Source organism: Trichosurus vulpecula, chromosome 2, assembly GCF_011100635.1.
Source record: "Trichosurus vulpecula isolate mTriVul1 chromosome 2, mTriVul1.pri, whole genome shotgun sequence".
Taxonomy (NCBI): Eukaryota; Metazoa; Chordata; class Mammalia; order Diprotodontia; family Phalangeridae; genus Trichosurus; species Trichosurus vulpecula.
This window is the reverse complement of record NC_050574.1, coordinates 343,793,882-343,816,683: the sequence shown is the minus strand read 5'-3', so window position 1 is coordinate 343,816,683 and position 22,802 is coordinate 343,793,882. Positions and strand designations below refer to the sequence as shown.

Below are 22,802 nucleotides of genomic sequence, written 5' to 3'. Positions count from 1 at the left end.
TCCTTACAGAGCTAGCTGTCTTTGATAAGACTACTTACTTCATGTGTTTCTGCAGAACCAGTTAATGATGTTAGGTGGCATATGCCTATATGAGTTTTTTTTTCTTATAGAAAGGGAAAAAGGGCACCCTTGGTAATGATGGGCTCCTCAGTTTTCCTTTGATGCTGTGATACCATAACATAACATATCAAACAATCAATTCTCAGTCACTTAGAAAAAGCAAATAGCATTGTGGAGCAATTAGCAGGGCTCAGTAGAGAACAATGGTGCCACATCAATTTAATTTCTTTTTGTTGGTATGGTGCTAGACATTGAAGACAGGGAGACAACAATGTATGAAATCTTTCTGGACTTCCTGTCACGCTTGACCTTCATAGGAGCAAGCCAGGATGATGGATTTAGAAGATATGGTGACAGGTGCAGGGGGGAGGGAAGGAGAGGATTTGGAACTCAAAATTTCTAAACATAATGTTAAAATTATTTTTACATGTAATTGGGGGAAAACATTTAAAAATGGAAAAGGAAGATACAGTCAAAGGAATTACATCCTTCCCTGGTTTTCTTCCTAGTGGGCAGTGGGAAAAGAAGTCTGATCCTTTCATTCTACCAAGTGAAAAAGAAATGGATAAGCAGTATTGAACCTGAGGTTCGCTGTGATCTCATAATTTTCTCAGTGTTAAAATTAAGTATTTGGATTCAATATTTTCTCCCCAGAATGAAATGAAGGTAAATTTGTGGGGGTCTATTAAACGACTACAATAATTAGCTATATAATTTCATTATTTCACCCTGAGGCCTTATGTCACATAGTACATTTTAATGAATGAAATAAATAAAGCATTTTTCATGTTCAAAGTGATGTACAAGCATTAACTAATTAGTTCTCACAACACTTCTGTGAGAAAGATATTATGGGATAATCAGTCATAATGGTAACTGACATTTACAGCAAACCAGCACCATTTATCCCAAATCCCCAAGCATACTTCTAAATTTACATTCCATTTTGCATCTGTTTGTGAACATATATCTCAGTAAGTGATTTATTTATTGATTCCAAGGCTATTGATCCCCCACAGTGAGTTAGGCAATGAGGAATACTTAGAGGGAAAAGCCACTCAAAAGTAGAGCCCTTGTCTTCTTAGCATTCGCATGTGAAATCAAACCGACAATAGCTACCTCCTAGTACCATGTAAAATACCAAACATAGCTTCACCTGTTGTTGTATTTTTGCTTTGTGAAAAATAAGAGGTTGAGTTCAAATTGTATTTAAAAGTTATTTCAATACTCCAAAATAATTTTAGTTAGCTAGATGTGATTCTTTCCTGCATGGCTTCATAGGATTTTGCATGGGGCTTTGTTTCTTTGGTGGGGGGGAGGTAAAACCTCTGATTTGCCTTTTGTTCAAGGAGTTTTTGGGTCTGGCTTGTGTTGGAGTTCAGCTCATTAGTATGGTTCATTCTGGTTTTTAATTCACAGTTTTGCTTCATTCAAGTTCCTGATAAAAAGTGCTGTTAATCATTTTGATCCAAGCACGGAATAGAGGTTAACCTCTTTCCTCCTGTTCTAACAGCTAATCTGGGCTAAAGCCTTTGGCATATGGCTGTTGGCTTAAATCAAAGGTTTTTTATTGAAGGAGGAGACGACTCAGAACAATGTAATAAATGATGGTGCCAAAAGGGAACCCAAAGGGATTTAGGAATACTAAAGTTGCTCAAGAGTATTAACACATATCCATATACATACATACATCTGGAATCAAACTGGCAATAGCTATCTCCCTAGAACCATGTAAAATGCCAAACTTGGTTTCTTTTTTTTTCTTTTTAAAAATGAGTGAAAGAGGTTGATTCAAATTTTACTTAGAAAGTTCTTTCTGCACTTAAAAATAATTTTAGTTAGCTAGATCTGGTTCTTTTGTGAAGGCATATATACTATATGCATATATTTGTGTGCATGTGTATACATACATATATTCATACATATATGTATACACACACACACACATATATATATATATACATATATATATATATATATATATATATTTTAATCTTAGCATACAGGCATAACAGGACATAATTAAGCCAAAGCAATTTCATCATCCAGTTAACCTATTGTTGCAAAGGAAAATTTAGCAAAATGGCAGCTCTTGAATGTGATCAGGAGACACTATAGCTTAGCAGAACAACTGCTAGTATAGCCATTCAAAGATCTGGATTCTAGTCTCAGCTGTGGGCATTGGGTAAGACATTTAATTTCCCTGGCTTCCTTTAAGACTTAGATTAAAAAACTCACCTTTTGTGGGAGGCCTGTCCCAGCCTCTTCAATTGCCTTCCCTTTTCAGATTATATTTCATCTATTCTGTACATAATTTGTACATTGTTGTCCGGTCATTTCAATTATATCCCATTCTTTGTGACCCCATTTGGGGTTTTCTTGGCAGAGATACTGAAGTGATTTGCCATTTCCGGCTCTATTTACAGATAAGGAAACTGAGACAAATAGGGTTAAATGACTTGCCTGGGGTCACACAGCTATTAAGTGTCTAAGGCCAGATTTGAATTCAGGAAGATGAGTCTTCCTGACTCTAGGGCCGATGCTCTATCCACTGCACCACTGCCCATTTTGTATGTTATTTTATTACTATCTCCTCCATTAAAATGTGAGCTTCTTGAAGGCAAGGACTACTTTTGACTATCTTTGTCCCCTCAGTGCTAGCAGAGGCACAGCATAAACATTTAAATGCTTGTTGACTGGCTCTGAGCTTCCATATGTAAAATTAGAAGACTGGAGGAAATAATTTAAGATCCTTTCCAACTCTTATATGCTAGGATTCTAGCAAGAATTCTAAGATGAATTTGAAGCCCATATTCATTCTTATACATACACACAAATACACACACATTCACAAAATTTATAGATTATCTAATCCTACTCTCCATCTCTTAAATGTGAACTACATGGAAAAATAAAACCATAGGCAAGAACTGTACATAGCATGACATTAATTTCCAAATTAAAATCTAAATTTGAAAGGAACAGAACCAAGAACCACACAAATTTGGATCCTGATTTGGACATACATTTACATCAGCTCTTGTGGAATTTTTGAAGCTTCTTTATAACTCAAAATTTAAAAAAGAGAGTTAAATAAATTGTTTCTAGGTATTCTTGTCAGGGCATCAAACATAATCCTTTACTATTGTTTGGGTCTGGGATGTGGGAAAGCAATGGAACTATTTCTTGTCTCTGCCCTTGCCTAGAGCTAATGTTTTAAAGTCAGAGATCTCTCCCTGTATTGTGCTTTTTGATTCCATAAAGGACTGATATTTTTGCCAATAGGTTTACTCAGGTCACTGCCCACCCCATTTCCTCCCACTCCAGCTTATACCAAGGACATTAAATAATACTTTAGGTTAACAAACAGGTAAACATTTTTTCAGAATATGTACCAGTATAACGCCAATGTTACTAGAAGCTGTTGTGGAGATGTAAGACCAACAACACCAACACACAGGAGGGCTCTTAGCACAGATTCTTTGATCTGCTTTTCTGAAGGAAAGCAACTTAAAGGGGTTTACGATCTCACTTCAATTAGACATGCGTATATCATTCACTTAGTTCAGGGTGAAAAGTCAGCACCCTGAACTTCATAGAAAAGACAAACAGAAATTACAAGCATAAATTATATAAAAAGAGCAAGTAACACAGATCAGCAGATAGGGCTTTTGTCTGTCCACAGTAATATACACACAGTTATCAGAGAGAGAAGCACCAACATCTGGGGTTTTAAAGCCGGGGGGCTCCTTAATAGCTACCCAGAGTCTCGTTTGGCCAAATCACATGAACACTCTTCCAATGAGTGAGCCCCAAAGCAAAATGCTACCCTCAGAGTATATATACTGTTTCCAATCTACAACTCTTGATTTAATCAAAGACTCTATCAAAGGCACTTGATTGCCTTAGTGCTGAGAAGCACTCCAAAAGAAATAAAAAACAGCAAAAACTCCCGCTTCGCTTGCCCTTACATCCAGGTTAAGTAACAGCTTCAGTAAGAGAAGCAAATCAGCAGGTATGGTGTGCACATGTATATTCATATATGGATGAGCATTTCATGTGTAAGTATCTTAGAGTCAAATTCCACTTGAGTTTGGGAGGTTTGCTATAACCAAGGAAGGTTGACATTGATTTTAATTAAGTAACCATAATTGGAATTTTGTTACTATTTTAACTTATTTTACATTGGGGAGAAGGTAAGATAGTGGCTTTTTGTCAAGAGGTAAACATGTAAGGGGCAGCTAGGCGGTGCAGTGAGTCAGGAGGACCCAAGTTCAAATCCGGCCTCAGACACTTGACATACTTACTAGCTGTGTGACCTTGGGCAGTTCATATAACCCCAATTGCCTTGCCTTCCCCCCTCCAAAAATAAACCCAACAATCCCCCCCCCCCCCCCCGCAAAAGAAGAGGTAAATATGTATATATGGGGAGGTAGGTGGTACCTTAGATAAGAGTATCAGACCTGAAATCAGGAAATCTAGCCTCACACACTTACTAGCTGTGTGACCCTGGGCAAATAATTCAACCCCATTTGCCTCAATTCTTCATTTATGAAATGAGCTGAAGAAGGAAATGGCAAACCATTCCAGTATCTTAGTCAAGAAAACACTAAATGGAAACATGAAGAGTGGGACACAACTAATTGACTCAACAACAAATCTGTATATATTGTATTTAAACAACAAGGCTATTGCAGATAATAATAATATCAAGATGAATACTAGAGATGTTCTAAGTTTCCTCTCTTGTCCTTCTTTTCTTTTATTACCTCTCTTCTTTTGTTCTTTTTCTCTTCTTTCTTTGTGTGAAAAGCAGGTGATACCTTGTAGTATGTTTCCTGAATATAAAAGCCTGACTTCTGGTCCCATATCTATCACTAATTGGTTGAGATTGCAGGGAAGGTCACATTAAGCCTGATTCTCTGATCCACAGGGTAGAGATTGGTATGACAGTAGCCTACTGAGGGAAGCTCTGGGCCAGCATCTGCTGGAGGAAGGGAAGATTTTTTTTCCCTTCTGGGAGCAGAATAACCCAAGCACAGCTGCCCATGGCCCACATCTCACAGGCTATATGTTACTAGAGTGATGCAGTGATGTATTCTCCCCTCCTTTCCATATATCCACTATTATACTTATCTTTATTGTGCTCAGGACTGTACAGCAAAGTGTTAGTGAACATAACTTTGCATACACCATTAGTTATAGGGAACATGATTTTCTCCCACAGCCCAGCCCAATCTGAAATCCAGGCAAGCACATGGGAAGGCAGGTTAAGGTGAAAAGTACCGATTACCTTCTCCTCTACTTCTAGGTGTTTTCTAGAAGCAAAATCAAAAGGAAGCAATTTCTTTACCTCTTCATTGAATTTTAGTTATTTAGAATCTGAATTCTAAAATTTTCTTGAAATGATCTAATGTAAGTCTATTTTTTATAGATGGTCAGTTTGATTCCTTGAGAGATGAAATGATGTGCCAAGCTCATGGCTAGTTAGTGGCAGAGCTGGGAATAGAACCTAGGTCCCTTAACTCCTAATCCTGTGTTCTTTTCACTATGTTATACATGGTACCCAAACTTCCTTCATGTGAAATTCTGGAATGTAAATGACCTAGATTCTCAAGAGATGCTAGTTATATCCAATAGGTTATTTCCTTTTATCTAGGTGCAGGGGTGGGGACCCTGTCTCATCGAGGCCACTTTTGGCCTTCTAAGTCTTTGGGTGTGGCCTTTTGTCTGAGTCCAAGTTTTACAGAACAAATCCTTTTATTAAGGAGATTTGTTTTCTAAAGTGCGGATTTCGGTCAAAGGGCTACACACAATGACCTAGAGGGCCACAAGTGGCCTTGAGGCCACAGATTCCCCACCTCTGAGGGCTCAGAAGTCAGGAAGCCCTTGGGACTCTTTATTCCAGTATTGCCAAAATAGTATGCTCTAGACCAGTGGTTTTAAATTGCTTTTGGATGTGACATTGTAATAGACAAACAGGCGAAAATAATCTAACCTAGTAATAACACAGTATCCTGGTGTAGGCTCAAGATTGACACCTGCCATACTTTTAAAGAGTGTAGGCTGTGTAAAATCCCAAAAGTCAGACATATGTGTCACTCGTTATAGTAGTATACTTATTTGCATTGCTTTTAATACTTGAGGGGATGGCGCATATTATTTAGGCAAGACAAACACATAAACATCCACAAACCCTCCAGACCCAAGGTAGTGAGCAGGAGGATGGTTGTGGGAATGGCTGCAAAATGATATCTGCTTCTTCTTAATCACTTCTGACAAGGCTAGAGAGTTGGGTAGGTCCCCAGAGGTGATGTTTTACTCGGAAATCCACTCAACCTAATTTCAGTAATGTGGGGGCACAGAAGGGCCTGGAGAGGAGCCGGCAAGTGGGGCCATTACAACAGGCTAGGCAATGTCAGCTGGGAATGCTGCCATCTCCCAAATTGCTGCCTGCCTGCCTAAGCTCTGGAGCAGCTGTAGCTACATATGTTCCCAGTGCTTGCTCCCCAACAGAACTAACAGACCAGCTTTTCTCACCCTTTCGAGGAAACACAGAATGTAGAAAACAGGCAGGAGCTGCTTTTTGGAGTCTGTTTAAGGAAATATCAGAAATCAGGTCCGTCATGTTTTGTCTCAGGGTCACCCTGAGAGGTGACTCCACAGTGGACAAGCAGCTTTAGCTCAGTGTTCTTTAGAGGATATAGCTAGATGCTTTTCTAATCAAGTGTAGAAATGAACTTTTGATTTCATCCTCCTCCATGTAGCCTCCTAATATTGGCGGGTTAAGAGTTTTAATCAGGATGGGAAATAAGAAACTGATTTATATGTAGTGCCTTAAATCTTGGATAATAATACTGACTTGTTCAATCTAAATATACATATATGTGTGTATATATATATATATGTGTATATATATATATATTAATAGATAGATAGATAGAGATATGCACACATATAGTGTATGTATGTGCATATGCATGCTTACATAGATGTATATGTAGATATATGCATATATGTGTATATGTATATATATACATACATATATATGTATGTATATATAATATACACACACATATGTATCTATACCTTGCAACGTTGGTGAGTTTGGGGGCAACCCTATATGATTTCTTTTGCTTTAAAATATTTTATTGATGCCCTTCATCATCATAAAACTTTTTTAAAAAGTTATATTAAAGCATAGTTTTTTGTTGTCTTTTGTCATATTGATTATCTCTGTATATATCGCTCCTCCCCAACACATCCATACACAGAGCTATGAAAATATTGAAATGTTGTTGACCATTAAGGAGAAAGTCAATTAAAATTGACTTCTACGCAAATGCTTTATCATGATTTTCTAGTGACCTTCAATTCTCAAAATCTGAGCCCATTAATCATCAGCTATGACAGGTCCTAGTCATCTAGAAAAGCTTCAAGTTTGGGCCCAGCGATGGGCTCATTGTCTGAAAACTACCCTATCTCAATCTAGAGAGGCTCATGGCTGGGTTGACTTCAAGGTGATTAATATTTCAGCCATGATGACTCTTGAACTATGACTACATTGAGGAATCGTTGTTTACCCCTTGTATAAGGAGGTTCCATACTGTTAAAATCATAGATCCTTGAAGCATTGAGGTGGAACAATAGTAACATATCCAGGATAATGTCTTATTCATTTTGAGGACTTGACAGACTATAGACAAAGGTAATTAGATGAAACAAATTGCTCTCTCTCTCTGTCTCTCTGTCTCTGTCTCTCTCTCTGTCTGTCTCTCTGTCTGTCTCTCTCTCTCTCTCTCTCTCTCCTTGTTGTAACCTCATCATGAGGTCTTGATACCCAGGCCCTGAGTTTTCAGGTTTCATTCCTCATGAGCTTAGAAAACCGATACATTTAATGGGAACTCAAGGGAGATGGTGTGTCAACTTTAGGACCCAAACTCCTCTGGTATCATCTTGCTAATACTCTATGTATACTCTCTCCTCTAGGTTTTCATGATACTATTGTCTCCCTCTCCCTCTCTCTCTCTCTCTCTCTCTCTCTCTCTCTCTCTGTTGCTCTCTCTGTCTCTCAGTTTCTCTCTGTTTCTTTCCCTCTCTCTCACTCTCTCTCTCTCTCTCTCTCTCTCTCTCTCTCTCTCTCTCTCTCTCTCTCTCCTTTTCCCCTTTGGTCCCCCTCCTATGTTGTTTAACCACTCTTTTCTCATTTGCTTTTTTAAATTATCCATGTTATGCCCACTCACTTTGGTTATATCCTCAGATCCTGTCCAGTCCTTCTATTGTTTGTCTCTATATGTGCTCACTTGATGATCTCATTAGCTCCCATGGATTCAAGGATTTAAGAGGTTTGAAATGCAGATAACTATATCTATGTAGATAACTACCATATCTGTATATCCATCTCTAGTGAATCTTCTGAACTTCAATCCTGTATCACCAAATCCTACTGGGCATTTCCAACTGGATATCCCATAGGCATCTCAAACTCAGTATGCCCCAAACAGAATTTGATAACTTTCCCCCAAAAAAATATCCTTTTGAACTTTCTTATTACTCTTAAAGATACTTCCATCCTTCCAGTCACAGAGGTTAGCAACCTTGGTGCCATCTTTCATGCCTCACTCGTTTACCCCCAAATATCCAATCAGTTGCCAAATCTTGGGATTTCAGGTTCTGCAACATCTCACACATATTCCCTCTTGTCCTCTCACTAAGTCACTACCCTAATTCAGGCCCTCATCACTTTCCTTCTGGACTATTGCAGATAGTTTCTCATTTGGTCTGCCTGACTCAAATCTTTTGCTACTCCAACTATGTAGCTTTCAAAATGATTTTCCTAAAACTAAGCTCTGATTTTCTCATATCTTTGCTCAACAAACTCCACTGACTCCCTTTGCCTCTAGAATCAAGTATAAATTCCCATGTTTGACATTTAAGTCTTTTCATAACATGACCTTAACTTTCCTTTCCGGCATTCTTACAGGCTTCTCCTCTCTCTGTACCTTGCTATTCAGTCAAACTGCCCTATTTGCCATTGTGCACAAATGACTCCATCTCCCAGGCTCCCATGCCTGGGATGATCTCCCTCCTCCCCTTGACCCCTGAAGAACTCCAGTTTCTTTCAGGACTCAGTCCAATTGCTATCTCCCGTAGGCAGCCTTTCCTGGTATCATCCTGGTGTCACCACAGCTGCCAGGGCCCTCTCTCCCCATATTACCTTGTGTTCATTTTTAACACATTATTCATATACTTATATGTGTTGTCTCTTTCATGAATGTTTACTTTATGTTAGTGGCCATTCAACTTTTGTTTTTGTATTCCCCCAAATTAGCTATGCTATATGTCTGGTACATAGTAAATATCTAGTAAATGATTATTAATTGATTACTTGATTCTCACTCAGAAAATAGACTACCGCTCAATTTTATGAGTTATCAAAAGAGCTAAATTTTTTGAATAAGAGCTTGGCCTCACAATTTTTTTTTGACTTTTCAAAGGATGAAAATAACATAAGGCAGGCTTGTTCCTGTATTATTAGTTCTAAATTCTTCATGAAAGAAATGTATGTTTTTGTGAAGTATTTTAGTAAAGAAAAGACTGTCCTGCAGCTTTCTCTGGAAGGCAGCAACACTGTAAGAACCAATGATCTATCAGTTCAGGAGGAATGGATCTAGACATAACTACCCATTCATGTTTGACTCCCAGTTTTATTAGGGCTAGATAAATGAAAACTAATTTCCTTTGGAATGGACAGTTCCCTCCTTATCCCCCCTCTTGTAGACACCTTTTGCTCCAGTCCTATGTATTGCTGTAACATTTTCTGTCTTTTAAAGCTTATTTCAGATTTGACACTTGTAAAAAAAAAGTTGTATTTTCTGGCTGTGATTCTAGATTTTTATCTTTTCTGAGACGCTTTCAGAAAAAAAAATATGATGTTATCAGAGGCTTCTTAAGTCTTCTGACCTAGTTAGTTGATGTTATAACTATTTCTTCACTCCCAAGTCTACTTGAAGAAGTTAAAATTTCTTCCAAGCCTGAAAAATAGTGTCCGTAAGTGATATGGATGTCTGAGGAGTTCAAACATTGATTGACAATGCTGGTAGAATTGGAGCTTCTGAGAACGGATGGTAAGCATCTAAAATGTAATGATTGCTCAACAAATATTTATTAAGCACCTTTTATGTTTAAGGTACCAGGGATATGGAGACAAGAAAACATAACAGTCACTACCCTCAAAAATTCTATTGGGAAGATATATGTACACACAAAAAAGTAAATTCAAAATATATCCAAACTAATTTGGATTAATTTCATGAAAGAGAAGGTACAAATTCCTGGAAGGAAGGGCAGAGAGAGGTTTGAAATGGCATCATGTAGGAGTGGCACCTGAAATGCATTGAAGGAAGAAGGGATTCTTGGAGTTTGGAGGGGGGAAAATGATACATTCTGGTTGTGAGGGACCACTTGTTCAAAGAATTAACGATGTAATATAGAATGGCATGTATGGCAAACAGTTGGCTGATCTGTTTGACTATACGAGAGCAAAATGTCAGAAAAAAAGACTGGAAAAGTTGCTAGGAGCCAGGTTTTGAAGGACTTTAAATGCTGAGCCGAGGAGTTTGTATTTATGTTAGGATGCCAACTCTGACTTTAAATGTCAAGCTGAGGAGGTTTTTAAAGTCTTGTTTATTAATTTATATCATTTTTTTATATCTGAATAGAATTTTATCTTAGGATCAATAGGGAGTCATAAGAGCTTCTTGAATGGGGAAGTGATACTGTCAGATTTGTACTATAGAAAGATTATTTGGGCAACTGTGTGAGGATGAATTAGAGAGGGGAAAGAGTGGAATAGAGAGTCCATTTAGGAGCACACTGAATATTAGACTAGATATGAGGAAGCCCCAAACTAGGATGGTTACTGCATACAAATAGAGAGAAGAGGATGGATGCAAAAGATGTTGCATAGGTAAACTTAATGAGACTCCTAATCTTTTTTTTTTGGTTGTATGGTACAGTAGAAAGAACATGGCTCTGGAGTCAGAGCACCTGGGTTCAAATACTCTTTCTAAAGGTTACTATCTTTATGATGTTGGCAAGTCATTCAAGCTCCTTGGGTCTCAGTTTTCTTATCTGCTAAATGGGAGAGGTTAAACTAAATGGTCTTTAAGGACCCTCCCAGGTCAAGATCTGTGATGCTATCCCTATGCAATACCTAACTCCACCCTTTAAGTTTTTATGTCTACCTCTAAAGAAAGTTAGGTTTCAGAGATCTGACAGCCTTCATCTACCCATTTCCAGTTTCAGAGCTAGAGAGCTTTAATCTTGTCAGGGAGCAATGTGACCATCTCCCACAGCCAGAATCAGGTGACTTTGATGACTAGCCACTGATAAAGGAATGGCTGTACTTTCAAGTCACTATCTAACTCAAATTCATTTTGCACTGAAGGTTAAAGGTTATTCATAAATATTCCTGTATAGTCTTTGATAGCGTGTATTTGTAATGTTTGAAAAAATAAAGGTGAGGCTTAAAAGGCTGTCTTGATTTCACTCCCTACAAATGTTTTGGATATTATTTTAGTGGATAGGACATAATGTTTTTGAAGAGTTACTTATAATGATTTCTTCAAAAGTGGTTTTCAAGTTAAGAAACACCACCCATTAAGTTGTCATTTCTTAAATTCTTTTTCTGTGTTCTTTTTCACCCATTACCACTGATTCAGGTACAAAGATCCTGATAGAAACAGATGGAGATTGAAAGGAAAAAAAATCTCAACAAACTAATGGTTTTTGTCTTCTTGTCGCTAGTACCTAGAACAGTTCCTTGCATGTAGTAGGTACTCAGTGTTTTAGAATTAAATAAAATTGATTTGGGTTGAATTAAAATGAATTCAATTCTATTGAGCTAAATTCAATTTAGTCGAGCTGAATTGAATTGAATTCTAGACCACAATCTGTTATAACACTATTTTGTTTCTGGAAGCTTATTTCCTAGAAATTAAAACTCTGTGAAATTATCATTATTCTTCTGAGCTCATTTAGGGAGGCCTTTTCTTCATGCTATCAAAGAGTTTAAATTGTGAGAAAACAAAAATGATTTGAAAACTCATCCAAAGTTTCCAGCTCTTCAAAGCAAGCAGATTTAAGTCTTAAAGATCAAATTTAAATTCTGAGAAAGCAAAAATTGGTAGTGAAGTTCTGCTGTAGATTGTAATTGTACAATAGATTTGATGACATATCTATCACAATTAATTCTTAAGTAATTTTTAGGAAAAGAATAGTATGGCTAAAAGTTAAACCCATTGACTCATCATGGACATTCTCTTACATTCTCAGAAAGATTGTCACAGTAGAGAATACAGAACATTTTAAAAATGTTTTAATAGTATTTTTTCCATATTTTAAATACATAATTCCCACTTCTCAATAAATCTATCCTCTACCCATCACCTCCAATTATTTTCCTTTGTAAAAAATAGATAACCAAGTAAGGCAAATTAACCCATTGACTATGTCTATAAATGTATACCTCATGTTGCACCTATTACACACTACCTCTTTCCTTGTAAGTGGGAGACATGCTTCTCTATCAAGTCCTCTGAAATCATATTTGGTCACTATCTTGACCAGAGTTCTTCAGTCTTTCACTGTTGCCTTTTTTGACATTATTATTGTCACAATATAAAGTGTTCTCCTGATTCTGCTTACTTTGCTTTGCATCAGTTCACAAAACTCTTTAAAGTTGCTCTGAATTCATATTCACCATATCTTATGGATCAGTAATATGCTATTACATTAATATACCACAGTTTACTAGGCTATTCTCCAAACACTGAGCACCTACTCTCCTTCCAGTTCTTTGCTTTTATAATTAAATCAATGTATAGATTGTGTAGTTATAGGTTTAAATATACATATACAAATATATGTATACATTTACCCTTTAATACTAATGCCTTTCTTCTATTGAGTATCTCCAGTTTTTCATACATATATATATGCACATGTACGTAACATAAATATATGTATATATAATGCACATATACTTATGTGTATATTATATATATGTGTGTATATATATATATATATTATATTAGTGCAGTTACTTGCATGTCGTTTCCCCCATTGGACTGTAAGCTCCTCGAAAGCAGGGACTGCTTTTTTTTCCTTTCTTTTCATACTTAGCACAATGCTTGGCACATAGTGAGTGCTTAATACTTGTTGCCATGATTTGATATATACTCGGGGCATTTCCCTTTGTTTTGTCTTCTTTGGTGAATGTGTAATCAATAGTTATATTGCTGAATCAAAAAGTTTGCACATAATTTTCTTTTTTTTTGTCATCTCTGCCAATCTGGTGAATATAAGGTTAAACCTCAGAGTTTCTTTAATGTACATGTCTCTTAGTGATTTAGAATACTCTTTCATATGTTTGTGAATAGCTTGAATTTTCCTCTTTTGGAGGGCAGAGGTGATAGAATTTATAGACTTTCCCATTTGTGACACCCAGAAAATGCTATTTCTTAGTGTGATATTGTTCTGCTCCTGACCTCTGGCAATAATAAGATGTCTCCTGCCACTAAGTTTCATTTCAAAGAACCGCTTTCTTCTCTGTACACAATCTCATTCAGTAAAGCATTGAGAGTCTTTAGATCAAAAGCTAGACTTCAACAGGTCTTCTATTTCAACATGGCCTTTCCTATCCTGCTATGGCCTGCTATCCTTTCTTTTTCTCATCCTGCTCCCTAAACAATAATACTGTTTAAACTTTTATAACTATACATTTTAAAAACTTTCATATATACATATATGTGTGTGTGTTTATGTATGTGTATTATCCATATCTGATCCTCAAAACAATTCTATGAGGTAAATCAAATGCAGTCATTATTATGGTTGAAGCATCAGAGGCCCAGAAAAAAAATCAACCAACTTTTCCCAAGTTATGCAATAAATTACAGGCTGAACTAGGATTAAACCTCAGGTCTCCTGGTGCTTAATCAAGTGCTCTTTCTTCCACTCTGTGCTGACTCTGCACCACTATTCTCCCTCTCACCCTCTCTCTCCCTCTCTCTCTCTCTCTCTCTCTCTCTCTCTCTCTCTCGTGCTTGTGTGTTTTATCAACTAACAATATTTTGTAACAAGTATTTATAATATATTCAGTGGTGATAAAAGGTATCATTCATTACCCCCAGGAATTAGTTCTTTGGATAGAAATGCCACAATATTGTTAATAGAAACTAACCTCCCCTTCCTCCAGTTTTATTTTACAGTATCTTCCTTGATGGGTGGCTAGGTGGTACAGTGGATAGAACGCTGGGCCTGGAGTCAAAATGACTCATCTTCCTGAGTTCAAATCTGGACTCAAACACTTACTAGCTATGTAACTCTGGGCAAGTCACTTAACCTTGTTTGGTTCAGTTTCCTCATTTGTAAAATGAGCTAGAGAAGGAAATGGCAACTCATTCCAGTTCCTCATTTGTAAAATGAGCTAGAGAAGGAAATGGCAACTCATTCCAGTTCCTCATTTGTAAAATGAGCTAGAGAAGGAAATGGCAACTCATTCCAGTATCTTTGCCAAGAAAACCCTAAATGGGGTCATGAAGAATAGGAAACAAATAAATCACAACAATTTTACAGACAAAAATACTGAGGTCCTGCAAGGTAAAGCAATTTGCCCAAAGTCACTGGACATACAGCCAGGGCCAAGACCAGAACAAAGATCCCTTGGTCAGTTCAGGATTCTTTCTGATCCACATCTATTGAGCTGCTCTTCAAGTCATATGATCTGTTTTGCTCCAGTGACTTTGCTTGTAAAGAGAACATTGTGTGTCTATGCCTTTCTTCCCTTTGAGGCTGTTTTGTTTATTGACTAAGTTGAGACCTTCAGATGAATGAGTATGCATACATTATACCCCTTAATCAGAAAGCAACCAATAATTATTTCCTGTCACAGTATCCTATTGGTTAAAATGAACTTACGTAAAATTTGATCCTTTCTGTTAGACCTAGGCAATGGACAGGATAGGAGAAAGTGAAGAACATGGGAATTAATCTCAGAAGGTTGTTTCCTCTAGGTAGACTACAGAAAGCCTAACAGCTGCACAGAATCACTTCAATCTATCCTTTTCCTTACCTCCTAGGAATAGGCCCCTCTTTCCTGTACATTATGATTATACTCAATTCACCCAGTGCAAGCTTCCTTCTCTCAAGTTTTCCATCTCAAGTCAGACCCGAAAGTAATGTTGAAGCTTTTATGCTCCTATAAATGTTTTCTCCTGCTTCCAAGCCACTAAATCCATAATTGTTTCAGTAAAACAATAACTATTAATACATCAGCTCAACCAATAACTGTACTGCAATTGAACCATTCTCACAGACCTACTTGCTGCTCACCGTCAACCAGACTTAACACTGAGCCATAAAAATGCAACATCAGATGTTAATAATCTCCAGTCTACATGGAACAAAAACCAGATAGAGACCTAGCAGAAGAAATAAAAATCCTGTGCAAATGGGACAAAATGCATGTCATCTTTGTTACCCAGTCTGATACTGCAGTTGTACCAAAGATGCTTTTGGTAAGACTGCAGAGGATGGATGTTTACATCCTAATACTTAAAAAGATACAAACAGCAATCATTTTATCCACCCATTTAATAATCAATAGAATATTCAATATAAAAATTTAAATTTAAAAAGTTACATATAAAAAGAATAATATCAGGATATCAACTTTTTCTTAATTGTTTCTTTTTTAATTCCATTGAAAGGGATAAGGATGACCTGTTCAGAAAAACAACCACATTTATAATAATAAAACAGTATGGTGTAACATTAAGGTTCCTTAATTTCTCAATAATTTAGGTGACTCTTTCAGTCCCTAAGTTGCAGAATAGATGCTGATCTTCACTGGAAGAGGGAGTTTGCTCGCTAGGAGATCTAAACCAACATCATTACCTGTCTGGGCCAAAAATAAATAAAATGAAAGCTTACATTTATTAAGATTTGCAAAGCACTTTCTTCACAACCCGGTAAGATAGTGTAAAAAAATTATCTCCACTTTACAGATGAAGAAGCTGATGCTTTGATTAATTGTGACTGCTCCACAATCTAGTTCAGTACTATGTGAACTCAGTCCAAACAAGGAACATCATATTATTCTCACAATAATATTAAATGAATAGACTACAACCCCCCCCTTTCCTATCCCTTCTTACTCCCTCCAAACTTTTGTCGGGGTTTACTTTGCTAAGTAAATTCCCTGAGAATATTCCAAATAATTCCAATAGAATCTCACTGGAAAACACAGGAGAGTCTCATAGCAGGGGTTGTAAGTTATAAGATTAATTAGCCCACAAGGGTTGTGTCCTAAACCAAGTTACCCCTTGGGAAATGGGAAGTAACAAAAGAGGAACTACTTTTTTGTACCACAGGAATCAATTGACCGAATGAGAAAGTGTGTGATTTTTAGATCTGTGATTTTATTGGTGCTAGCACCCTCCCAGTGTGGAAACTGCTTCTACCCAGGTGTACTGAGTCTTGTCTTCAGGGTATCATCTTGGAGAGTTGCCTGGAGCACTGAAAAGTTAAGTGATTAGTCACACAGCTAGTATGTAGTAGACAGAAGTTGCACCTGAGTTTTCTTGGCTCTAAGGTCTGCCTTTTTTCTCCAGTCTGAATCTCTCTCACAGGTCTGTACCAAAGTGAGATGGTGAATAGCAATCCAGAAATTGTACATGGAGTAAATACCCCTCAATTTATTGGCTCAAATCCATATAAAGTAATTGAATGAGATAAATCACTCAATATCAGGGCCAAACTGGCCTGGAAGACAAAGAAATATTTTTTTCCATCTCAGTACTTCTGCCCATGTTAAAAACAATGTCCATTCTGCCACAAAGAATTTATTGCAAGATATTTGTGCTACGCTAAAGGATATTGCAGTCTAACTGGGAGGGAAAACACATATATATGTAAGAGTTTTGTTTTGTTTTTGTTTATGAATGATTACAGAATAATATAGCTAAGTTTAAAAGAAAACCAATAATACGAGAATCTCAACAATACGTGAAATAAACCAGTGATTAATTAATCAATCCTTAAGTCTATATCAAGTGCCAGATATTGAACTAAGGATTGAGAATACAAAGAAGGCAAAAACATGGTCCCTGGCTTCAAGAAGCTCACATTCTAATAGGGGAGATAATACATAAACCAATATGTTCATATACAATATATGCAATGTAAATGAAAGGTAATCACAAAGGGAAGGAACTAGGTAAGGGTGTGGAAAAGGAGGATGGAAGAATCAGGACAATGAGATAGTCACACTGGGTCAGGAGATGGAGTTCCATGTCCAAAGATTAGCTGGAGTAGGAGAAGAGGATTTTAAAATTTGGTCTTAAAGGGAAAATATCAAATTCTAGCACTGTCCTCTCTTTTCCCCTCAGCACTACAGTATGCTTCATTTCTCCCCTTGGATTGGTTTATATTTTCCTTCTGTTTCCTACTGGATGAACTTATCCCTTGTTAAACCTTGTTGAGCCTGGGACAGTCTCATTCCCTAGCTATGGCTTCCATCATCATTTGAGTCAGTTTGAAAGCCACACAAGAAAATTAGTTTCATTAACTGTGTTCACATTATTTTTTGACCAAAAATTGTATCATCTATCAATTTTATTTAATAGACTGAGCCATTTCCAAATGTCAAATCTACCATCAAAAGATGAAGATTTGCTCCCATTGAGGATGTTCAAGAGCATGTAACACAAGCTCTGCAGCCAGGTTAAAATAAGTTCTGAGAACGTTTTTTTTTCAATGGCAGCACCATTGGAAAAAGTGTATCCTCTCTCCAGGAATTATTTCAAAGTGGATGATATGCATTTGATTTTATGTTCCTACAGCAACCTGCCATTTTTAGTCTCTTTCCTCCTCTAATTCATTCTACATGCTGCTGCCAGATTAATCTTTCTAGGGAGGTAGAGCTAAGATGGCAGAGTGATAGGAAAGAATGTGGTTGAGCCTCTGTACAAACTGCTCCTAATAGATCCAGAAAATTCATTGGAATGCATCCTGATGGGGAAATCTAGAAAAACCAATGAATCTTTCTAAAACACTATTCAGATGATGTCACTGTCCTCCCCAAAAACCTATTACATGTTCCTGAAGTCCAAGCTCCACAGCCCCGAATTCAGAGTCCTCTTCACTCTCACCCAACTCCCTTTCTGATTTTGTTTTATATCACACCCACAATGTACATTCTACCTGCCAGTCATATTGGACTACTCACTTTTCTCAAACATACTTCATGCCCCTCCCTGTGCACATTAAATTTGCTCCATTTTGAATACCTTTCTTCACCCCCTTTCTACCTGTCAGAATGCAAAGCCATCTTCCAAGTCCTAATTGAAAATCTACCCCTTACATGAAGCTTCCTTGACATCCCTCCCAACCAACATCTCTCCTTCCTTTGAACTCAAATACCATTTTGTTCTTAACACTTTTATGAAGCTTATCACGTTCTGTCTTGATTTGCTGTTCCTTGGATGCTTGTTATGTATCCCATTCTAGATTCTAAGCTTCTGGAGGGTAGGGACAGGACAAGGATTCCATCCCTCATCCACCACAGCTAAATCCCAGTGTCTTGAATAAAGAAGGCACTTAGTATATTATTTATGTGTTGAACAGTTAAATGAGTGGTTCTTGAATGTTTAAAAAGTAGTCACTTTCATTTATTGTCACATCTTATACTAGAGGGTTTGATTAATTCATGGTTATTAAATAAATAATTTGACTACTGATCCACTTTGTTCTCCTTAGAAGGCACATATGCAACCCAGGCTCCAAAAAAACACGAAGCATAGGTCTGAGTGATACCTGCAATAATTATGAAGTCACAAAGCAGGATTTCAGTACAAGACAACCAAGCATAGGACAGCCAAGGCAGAACTGCTGAGATAGCAGGGCAGGGGTGGAATGGGAGCTGGGGGTGGCGGTGAGCTGATCATAGAAGTATTCATCATTTTTGTGGAAAGCACTTGTGTTGCTCAAAATTTAAAAAGAGGCAATCTCCTTGTCCCATATTATTTTAAAACAAGTTTAAAGATATTTTGCAAAATTTGATATATGAAAGCAATATGTGTAGAAAACTGAAATAAAATATACTTTTAAGCTGATTTTGCAGCTTATTAAAATGTGTATTTCTTAAAGGAGCATAGTAAAGTATAAGGCACAAAACTTTTTACACAGTGCTGCAGTGAAAGTATTGTTTCTTTCATATTTTTGAAACTTCATTCAGTTGATTGAGCATTCAGTGAGTGCCCACTGTGTTATCTAGTGCTGTGCTTGGGGGATCTAAGGAATTGAAAGAAGTGTAAGCCATCGGCCTTGTCTTCAAAGAACTAAAAATCTTATCAGAGATGCATGTATGTGAAGCAATTAGAGGGCAACATAAGACCGTGCATGATAAAATGTCATTGTATGGTATAGACGTTACTTGGTACAGGACTTCAGGGAGTTGGATACCTTCAAAGAAGTACAGAGGTCATTGTGCTCAGAATAGATTTCAGGTTCAGGAAAAAAAAATTGGCTTAAGCTTTGATGATGTCAGCAGCATTCTAACTGCTCTTCAACCCACAAACTTAGAGTTTTTAAAAAAAAAAAAAGGAAAAAAAACTACCAAGAAAAGCCTTAAATGGGACAGTTGAGCCTTAGCGGGCTTTTGGATTGGCCCTAGAGACTGGATCTATGATTTCATTGGTATAGGGAATGTTGAGGTGATAAAATACCTTCTACCCATGCAAGACAGCATATTTACCACCAATTATAGTTTTAGAGAATCACTGACAGTGCTAAGAGGTTAAGAGACTTACCAAAGGTCACATAGCTAATAGACATTAGAGTCAAAACATGAAGCCAAGTTTTCTTGCTTTTCAATCTAAATTTCTATCCGCTAGGCCATGTTGTTAAATTTAACCTGTCCTTTTCAGTCTTTTTTCAATCATGTCTGACTCTTCATTTGGGTTTTTCTTGGCAAAGATCCTAGAGTAGTTTGCCATTTCCTTCTCCTGTCCTAAGGAAGGTCAAAACCAACCTTTTCTCTACAGTCCCAGAGAGTGCTACATGAAGGCAGAGAGCAATGTTTATTTTTCACATTTGTTTGTTTTATTTTTAATTTGTGGAATAAAACAAGTATTCCATAGCACAGTATAATAAAAAAATGCGATTGCAGATGAAATTGCAAATCTATTATGTATGACTTGCTATTCCTTTTAAATATAAAATTATCATGTAAATTTCTTTTTCTCTTTTTTTCCTTCCATTTCCTCCCACCTCCCCTGCCAGAGATGGCAGCAATGTTTATTTTGTAAGGAGGGGCCTCCAATCTATTATTAGAAATATTCTTCCAGGAAACTAGAGAAGATGGAATGATTGGCAATGCCTTATGACTGAAAGTAAAAAGACAAACAAGTGATAGTAGTTGACACCCACTAATTAGCTTATTTAGTAACCTATCTGACATCATGAAATCAACTATCTGAGTAGTTTAAGGAAACTCAAAATAAATTCTCTCCAGAAAGGCTTCTCATTCTTCAGAGGATTCTCTTGACAGCCCTTAAAAGTAGTTTCAGTGGGCATATACCTTTAGGTCCATTAGGATGATTTCATCTACTATAAATAAGCATCTGATTCCTTCTTTCTAACCCCATTGCCATAATCCAACTACAAACCATTCTAACCTTCCTTTTGCACATACTTGATCATGGTGCTTCTGCCCAGAACCCTTCAATGACTCACTCTTGTCTGCCAAATAAAGTCTAAACTTATTAGATTGGCCTTCTAGGTCCTCCACAATCTGGTACTAGCTGATCGTTTATGCTTTTCTTTAAGTTCTATCTCATACTACCCTCCATGTGTTCTACATCTCTACACTCAAGCCTCACTGGACTGCTAGTGGTCCCTAAGAGATATCCCTTACTTTCATGCCTCTATATCTTTATTTATTCTAATCCCTCTACCTTTTATGCCCTTCTTTACATCTCCCCTGAGAGACAGCATACATCTGTTGTAATCTTATCTATCTTTTAATATTTAGTTCAAATGTCATCCCCAAAGTGGAAATTATTTTTCTCCTTTTGGACCTTACATAGCACTTTAAATGTCACTTTAACATTTATTGTCCACCATTTTGTATTATAATCATTTAAGTATATGGCATAGCCCTTCCCCAGCCTCTCTCCCAGATTGGACTTCAGGCTTCATGCAGGAAAGTTTTCATGTAGAAGATGCATTTTCAGTCAGTCAACAAACATTTGTTAATCATGGCTGAGATGATGAAATGAAATAATGGGCGTAAATGTACTTTGAAAATTACAAAAGTACGATGTGAATATAAGCTGTTATTGTTGTTATTACTATAAAATGGGTCAATTTAACCCTAAGTTAGACATATGGGCTACATTACTTCTTTTAAGTGTGGTTTGTTGCGTTGATGTTGTGTTGTGTTGTTGATGTTGTGTTGTTGTGTTGATGTGTTTTACAACTTGGAATGTGGGACTGAGTTTACTGCCTAGTTGTAGTGGTCATCTCTTCTCAGTGAGAAGTTCACCACAAAAATTACCCATTGCACCCCTGGGTCAGTTCCCACAGGTTATTGAGTGATTACCCCAAAGTAACAACTTTCTAACACAGAAACTAATTTTTGAGTCAATACATAGCTTGTTTTCTTCTCAGAAAGGTATGGATGAACTTGATCCTAAAAGCAACCCATGTGATAATATATTAATGAAAACATTTTCCTTTTTTTATTTTTTTCTTCTTTTTATCTTCCTCAGAAGCTGTAGAAGAAACCAAACCTATGGAAAGTGCCCAGCAGGAGGAGGAGAAAGGAGATGAGAGCAAGGCGGACCAAGAACATGCCTGAACCTTAAAGAAATGACTCCCTGCCTCCCCTCCCTCCCTCCTCCTGACCCATGTCTCTCTGCACCCTCTACCCTCCCCCCACTCCTGAGTCCCCCTTCCTATCCTGCTCACATCTGTGGGCCTGTCTTCTCCCCCTGCCCCCCACAACCCTCTTTCTCTCTGTGTGGCAAACATTTAAAAAAAAAAGCAGGAAAGATCCCAAGTCAAACAGTGTGGCTTAAACATTTCTTTGTTTCTTGGTGTTGTTATGGCGAGTTTTTTGGTAATGATGATCCAATCATTTGGGAAATTCTTGCACTGTATCCAAGTTTTTTGATCTGGTGCGTGTGGCCCTCTGGGAGTCCACACTCCCTCTCTCTCTGTTCCAAGTGTGTGTGCAATGTTCCGTTCATCTGAGGAGTTCAAACTATCGAGTGAATTCAAAAACGTTTTTCTTTTCTCCTTTTCAATGTGATGGAATGAACTAAAAAGGAAAAAAAATTAAAAACCCAGTTTGTTTTAAAAAAAATAAAGCAAATGTGCCAATTAGCGTAACTTGCGGCTCCAAGGCTCCTTTTTCAATCTGAATATTAATAAATGATGAGAGTAATCATATGCATATGGCTTTGTGTTTCTGTATCACCTTCTCTTTGGCTCCAGCTTGGTTTGCCTTACATACTGACAACCTATGTTTCTTCCTATCACTGACAAGTTCCTGGTCTAGTTGTATTGATCTAGCCATTGAACTGGGAAAGCCAAGTACTGGGGAACAGCAACACTAATGACTGTCAATCAACAGGCATTTATTAAATGCTAACTATGTGTCAGGCACTGTACTA

General features: G+C 37.3%; 1 protein-coding gene across 1 annotated transcript in view; it reads left to right on the top strand.

The window, feature by feature from the left end:
* Positions 1 to 22,578, top strand: part of GAP43 (growth associated protein 43) — an 86,107-nt gene extending 63,529 nt beyond the window's left edge. The window contains exon 4 of the mRNA XM_036744110.1: positions 21,897 to 22,578. Within this exon, the coding sequence (XP_036600005.1) occupies positions 21,897 to 21,985 (89 nt within the window). The 3' untranslated portion in view covers positions 21,986 to 22,578. The remainder of the gene's footprint in view (positions 1 to 21,896) is intronic.
* The last annotated feature ends 224 nt before the right edge of the window (positions 22,579 to 22,802 follow it).